This window comes from Centruroides sculpturatus, unplaced genomic scaffold (assembly GCF_000671375.1).
Source record: "Centruroides sculpturatus isolate CEXI.00-Female unplaced genomic scaffold, Cexi_2.0 scaffold341, whole genome shotgun sequence".
Lineage (NCBI taxonomy): Eukaryota > Metazoa > Arthropoda > Arachnida > Scorpiones > Buthidae > Centruroides > Centruroides sculpturatus.
The window spans coordinates 248428-254913 of record NW_019384623.1 but is presented as its reverse complement, the minus strand read 5'-3'; the positions used below and the strand labels follow the sequence as shown (position 1 = coordinate 254913).

General features: G+C 32.5%; 2 protein-coding genes across 2 annotated transcripts; both read left to right on the top strand.

The window, feature by feature from the left end:
* The first annotated feature begins 1141 nt into the window (after positions 1-1141).
* LOC111625542 (THAP domain-containing protein 4-like) lies at positions 1142-2281 on the top strand. The gene is made up of 3 exons (XM_023368703.1): positions 1142-1422; positions 1754-1882; positions 2054-2281. The coding sequence occupies exons 1-3, from the start codon at positions 1270-1272 to the stop codon at positions 2279-2281; spliced, it is 510 nt and encodes a 169-aa protein (XP_023224471.1). The 5' UTR covers positions 1142-1269.
* A 143-nt stretch (positions 2282-2424) lies between these two features.
* LOC111625546 lies at positions 2425-6486 on the top strand. The gene is made up of 2 exons (XM_023368710.1): positions 2425-4299; positions 6379-6486. Exons 1-2 carry the CDS (start codon positions 2425-2427, stop codon positions 6484-6486), a joined length of 1983 nt encoding a protein of 660 aa, XP_023224478.1.

Genomic DNA, 6486 nt, shown 5'->3' with positions numbered 1-6486 from the left:
GACACAATCGGATCGTTGTCCCGTATATAACTTCCATGCAATAATTTCTGTTACCAAAGTGTTTGGTATCGATCCGATAGAAGAATGCAGTTGCGTGAAAAATATAGAAAACATAAATCATCATAAAATTTACAGTAAGTTGTATAAATTTCATGTAAATTTATCTGAATTTGTCAATTGGCTCTCTGCATTAACCATTTTCTTGTTTATATTCAACAAAAATATTATTTGCTCACGAAATTTTCATGGATTTGGCAAATATGAATCAGAACTCATTGTCATCCTCGTAATTCTACTCTTATACATCTCCATGCAATTTTCAATTTTGAAAAGAGCAAAGGTTTCGTTGCATTTCATGAAAAGCACATACGAGGTCGAAGCAGAACAAGCAGAATTACTTCTCTTAAAATGTGTGGCGTTTGTGTTTGTCATCGTTCTGATTGTTTCCAATGGAATATCCGTGTTGATTTATCAATCAATCATCGATTATAGCGCAAGTAAAATGGAAGCAGTTGTTTGTTCTGTAGCATTTTCATTTGGTTCAATACATGTGATAGGACAAATATTCTGAAGCTTTTCAATTAATGTTTAGCTGGAATCATAATTAACTTGTTTGTTCCGGTAAATTACGCTCTTTGTTCACCAAATCGGCTTTTATCTCGCGTTTGTCGAATTTCCATCACGTGTTAAGAGTTTACGTAGATAACTGCTTTGTTCCGAAAAAATTGTTTTTTTAGAAGCAAATTTTGTATTATTCAGGTGTCATTTAGATATATATGTATTTGTTTATTCACTAAAGGTATGTACTAAATTATATTAATTTATATTAATTTTGTCACGACAAGTAGTTCAATCAATGGGGGTTGGAACGTTGAGGAGTCGGTAAGTAGTCCTATCCTTTCCAGTTTATAACGCTTTTTATATCGATAGACACCAAATAATTGTTATCAAGTTATATTATTTATCATAAGTAATCAAAGTTTTAAAAATTAGTTGTACAGTAATCGTATACCTCACGTTTCTTTATGCAGCACTCGAGAAGCGCTTTACAGAAAACACACCGAAACTAGTTTCTAATTGGCCAACACTGCTCGTGACGTCATTTCACTACATTCTCGCTAAGGCGCTAGATAACCCAGGTATGCTCATACGCTTCCGTCACGTGTGCAGCCATATTGGTCCTTTTGACGTCATATTCTAAGATGGCAGCTTGCTAGTGTAGCATCGTGTGTTCTTCGTGTGTTCAGCTTAACAAAGAAAATTAACAAAATGCCGTGTTGTTCGGCTCCAAATTGTGCGAATAGCGACGGAAAAGGTTACCGAATGTTTCGATTCCCTGCCGATCAAAATAGAAGAAAGGTTTGGGTCGTTAGAACAAGACGGGATAAGTGGCAACCAACATCGTCTTCTCGTTTGTGTGAGGTAAGCACTTAAATTTAACGTATTAACAGATTTGGTTTTTTTAATTGGACTCCAGTTTAGCAGATGATATTAAAATGGATATAGATGAAATTCAGAAGTTAATATTTTTCTTAACTTCTGAAATAAGCTGTTTATTTGTTAATACACACTTACTAGTATCTGCAAGTATTAATTTGTAACAAAAGATTTGTCAGTCCATGTTTAGTCTAAAGATGTTTCATAAAGCTGGAGAATTTTTATCTATGAAAAGTTTGATATTTTAATGTTCTGAGAAGAATGATATTTTAGTTAAGGCATTTTAATTTCTTATTTTATTATCAATTTAATGTAGATCCATTTTACTGAGGAGCAGTTTGAAAATAATAGAGTGGATGGGAAGAGGAAGTTAAGACCTGATGCTGTCCCAACACTATTTGGAAATAGCAATGAAAATCAAGTATCAGGTGTTAAACGTTTAAAGGTGTGTGTTTCTGTTCTTAGCATGAAACTTAAAATAAGGTTTTTGTTAATTTTTTCAAACATAACTTTTAAATAATCTTTTGTCTGCTGCATGATTTATGCAATGTACTCATACTAATATACAACATATAATCAACTTTTAAATACAATTTATGCTTGTTTATCAATCCAGGTCTGTGAAGAAAGCAGAATAACAGTAGGAGTTGAAGAAATGAAAACAAAAGAGTCATGTACAATCGAAAATTCATTTACACCACGGCCATCAGAACTAACAGTTCTAACTTGCAAGAATAATACTATAGACAATAGTCTTCATATATCAAAAGAAAATATTCCTAACTGTGATGATGTACATCCACCAACTAATTTGGACCAAACAGGTATGCACTGTAGCATGTAACTAAATACTCAAATTGTAACTTAATAACTAATATATTTTTGTTTTCTTTAGATAATTTTGTCGATGTAGCAAAAAACAGTTTTACAACTGATGCACATAAAAAGTTACAACAGCACATATGGAGACTAGAGAAAAAAGTTCAAATGTTGAAACAAAAAAACTTGAATTTTCAACTTAATCTAGAAAAACTGTTTAATGAAGATCAGTTGAAGCAGTTAGAACGTGGCAAAAATGGTAAAACTGTTTGGAGTATAGACACTTTACTGTCTGCATTTAGAGCTCGTTTTGCCCTTGGAGTACGTGGATACCAGTATCTTAAAAGCACTGGATATCCACTACCTAGTATTTCAACTTTAAATAAAAAACTACATGGCCTAAATTTTTGTCCTGGAATTTTAACTTGTTTGTCGCCATATTTACAACAAAAAGTGTCATCGATGAAACCGGTTGAAAAAATCTGTGCAATATCTTTTGATGAAATGGAAGTTCAGGAGGCACTAGCTTATAGTAAACAGTATAAGTCTTTTCTTGGACTAGTAACTTTTGGGAACACTTCTGTAAAAGCAAATCATTTATTAGTGTTCCTCATCAGAGGCCTCTCAACATCTTGGAAACAAATTATTGCCTACCATGCAACTGCATCTTCAACAAAAGGTGAAGATATTAAGAATTTTTTGTTTCATGTAATTGAACACTTGAAAGCTATTGGCTTAAATGTGGTAGCCGTTGTGTCAGACATGAATTCCTGCAATGTGTCCTTTTGGAATGCTGTCAATGTGAAAGTAAATAGAACTACAAGAAGAACTTATTTTGAATGGAATGATGGAAGTGTAATAAACGTGTTTGCTGATCCTCCCCATCTTTTAAAAAATATGTGGATGTCACTTCAAAACAATATAGTGAAACTAAGTCCAGATATTCTTGAAAATGAAGGACTACCATCATCTGAAGTAAAATTTGCACATGTAGTGAACCTATGGGAGCTGCAGAGAAAAGATGATTTAAAACTGTTATATCATTTGGAAGAAGGTGACATCAGACCTTCTCATTTTCAAAAAATGGATGTGGGAAGAGCTGTTAGATTCTTTTCAGTGAAGACTGCTGCAGCATTAGAAACTGCAGTTGCTTTAAAACTTTTACCACCAGATGCACTTTCTACAGCTTGGTTTGTTCGCCTTTTTTGTCAATGGTTCCAAATAATGAGTGCACGTACACAATTAAAATCTGTCACTGCTAATAATTTTGACACAAAGAAAAAACTAATGGACTCGTTTGTTGAAGTAATATCAACATTAGAATTTGATAAAGGGTGGAAACCTGTACAAACTGGTACCATATTAAGCACAATATCATTATTGAAAGTTTGTGAACATTGCTTTAAAAATGATTACAAGTTTGTGTTGGGCAGTAGACTCACCCAAGATGCTCTTGAGAACGTTTTCTCAACAATAAGAAGCAAAACTAAGTCAATGCCCACTATATTAGATTGTGTAACTGCCATTAAATTGGTGTCTGTTGCACAGTTTCTTGAAAAAGAACCAAACTTGAAGTCAGGATATGCACAAGATAATGATCACAGTTTATTAAACATTTTGGATCCAAAAGAAAGACAAGCTGAACCTCAACACACACATTTTGATGACAATGTGACAAAGAGGCTAAAAAGTGCCATTGAAATGAATGATAACACAAATGTTGTTCACAAGAATTCACTTTTTTATATTGCAGGTAGCTGTGTCCACTCTTTAATGAAATCAGCTTGTAATGACTGCCAAGCAGAAATGACAGGTGATGTAGATGACCTAACTAAAGCAGGACAAGATAGCCTTCTTTTGGAATATACATCATATGGGGGGTTAATATATCCCAGCATGAAAGTATATAATATTGTGAAGGCAGCAGATGCTGCCTATACAGAAATTCAAATGGAATTACTTCAAGGAAAATATCATGCAGATGATGAATTTGTAAATATTGTCCTGAAGTACTGCAAGACAACATTACCTTCATGTTGTGAGGTAATGAAAAAAATAATACAGCATTTTGTTACTGTAAGATCATATGAAACAGCAAAGAACACTATTACAAAATCCAAAAATAAAACTTACTCAACAAATAGTGCATCAAAATAAATGTTTTCTTTGCATCTGATTTTGTTTTTGTTATCTTTTGTTTATCTTTTATTATAACTGGTCACAAGAAACACATAGGGTTAAAAATATAACAATGCAAAAATGAAATAATTACAATCACAATATGACAATATAGCTGTATTTAATAATAAAAGAAACTGAAAGCAAAGACCTGGTGTTTCCGTTGACTCTTGAGACTCGAATTAGAATAGATCCTTGATTCAAATTAAAATTAATTTGAATCAAAGAACTTTAATTAATTAATTAACAAATTTTAATTAATTTGTGATAAATACATTTTACATGCACCAAATTTCCCAAGTTACTGTTGCACTTGGTTTTTCCAATTGATCTTGCGTTAACTTTTTTTCGCGTGTAATTTTTTTCCGATCTAAATTATACTTGTTTTTAAATTTAGCTGTATTTTATAACTGTAGTTGCATTAAATTTTGACAAAGTTTATCATTTCGACCTTGCAAAATCTTAAGATACAGTTGAATTTATGATTACAGTATTTTCGTGTCTCTTCTATTGAACTTCTATGAGAATCGTCTGCTTTCTAAGGACCAAAATGGCGGATGAGCATACCTGGGTTATCTAGCGCCTTACTTGGGACGGAGACGACCTGGGAATACCGGGTGCTGCTGTCACTATTTTTTTCTTTCGTTCTTCTACGTATTTCTTTTTCGTGTAATCAAATTTATCACTTCGCGCAGAAATTTCTTCTTTTTCATAAATTACATCAAGCAAAAATTTATTTTCTATAATTTCTCACTTTCCATACATTGCATCAAAAATTTTCAGTTAACATATCTTCTGTTAATTTGAAATTTACACTGGGCGTTTGAATGTTCTTATTACGTGTACAACAAAATGAAGCATTAGTTTATTATATATAAATATTTATACTTACTAAAAATAAAAATGTAAGAAATCATAAATTTAAAATAATAATGTAGTTTTAAAATCGAATTGAATTTTTATATAGTCGCTGGATGCAATCCGGATCCTATAAATATAAGGGGGAAACGACTGTAATACTGTCATCACGAAAATTTTGGTCTGCAGTAAATTTCAGGCCACTATCTTTTAATAAACTCGTTTATCTAAAGACGAATGTAAGTTAGACAAAACTATAACTTTTGTAAGGGAGAGTAGCCTAACTCGATAAAAAAAATCGGGTATGAATTTACAGTTCTTACGAAAACCGTTTAATTTACAAACGTTTACGGTTTATTTTATAAGCCTTCCTCGGGTTTCAAAGTACAAACTTCTGAAATTTCGAAAGTTTGTAGTTTCAAATTCGTGGCAGCTATGACTTACGGTTATGCAAGAACGACAGCTACCCACCGAATGCTTTCAATAGGCAGTTAGTGTAATCGATACAAAAAAGTTGAATTCGCATAAATTTGGACTTTTGTTATTCTAGTCGATATTTAAAATGAAAATCATTCGTTTGGATGCGATTTTAATTTATGCAGCGAGAGAAGTAAGATGTGGGACCCCGCAAAATCTGACTTAATCGTCCAAAGGTTTCACCAGCCTTTTACTGATAACGAGAAAGGCTTAAGATTAAAATTTCAGCTTTTTAGACCCAGTACTGTCTTTTCTCCAGTAGTGTTTGCACCGCGAAACGATGATTAGAATAAGAATTATATATAATAATGAGATCTAAACATGAGTTTGAAAGTAAAGCAATTTGTTGGTAGTGATGTCATTTACAGTGCTAAATTGCATATTTAGTAATTTACGGATAGCAGATAAGTCCGTATTTAATAGCTGTAGGGGCCACCTTACAAGAGGTTTGACTATATTAATATATAATAGAAATGAAAACATCAAGAAAGTAACTAAATTGGTTAGTATAATTGCCAACTGTTTGTCAGTAAATATGGAACCTGTCTTATAAATAGGAAATTAGTATGCGAATGCATATTTACAAGGATTTTAGCTCATATTTATCAGGCATTATCTCGAGACCAATCATTGCGAATGAACGAAGTGGACGGCAGTTTGTTTGTTAAATCGGAAGATCGTCTTGGACAACTATTTGTTTTCGGCACAGTAATGTAA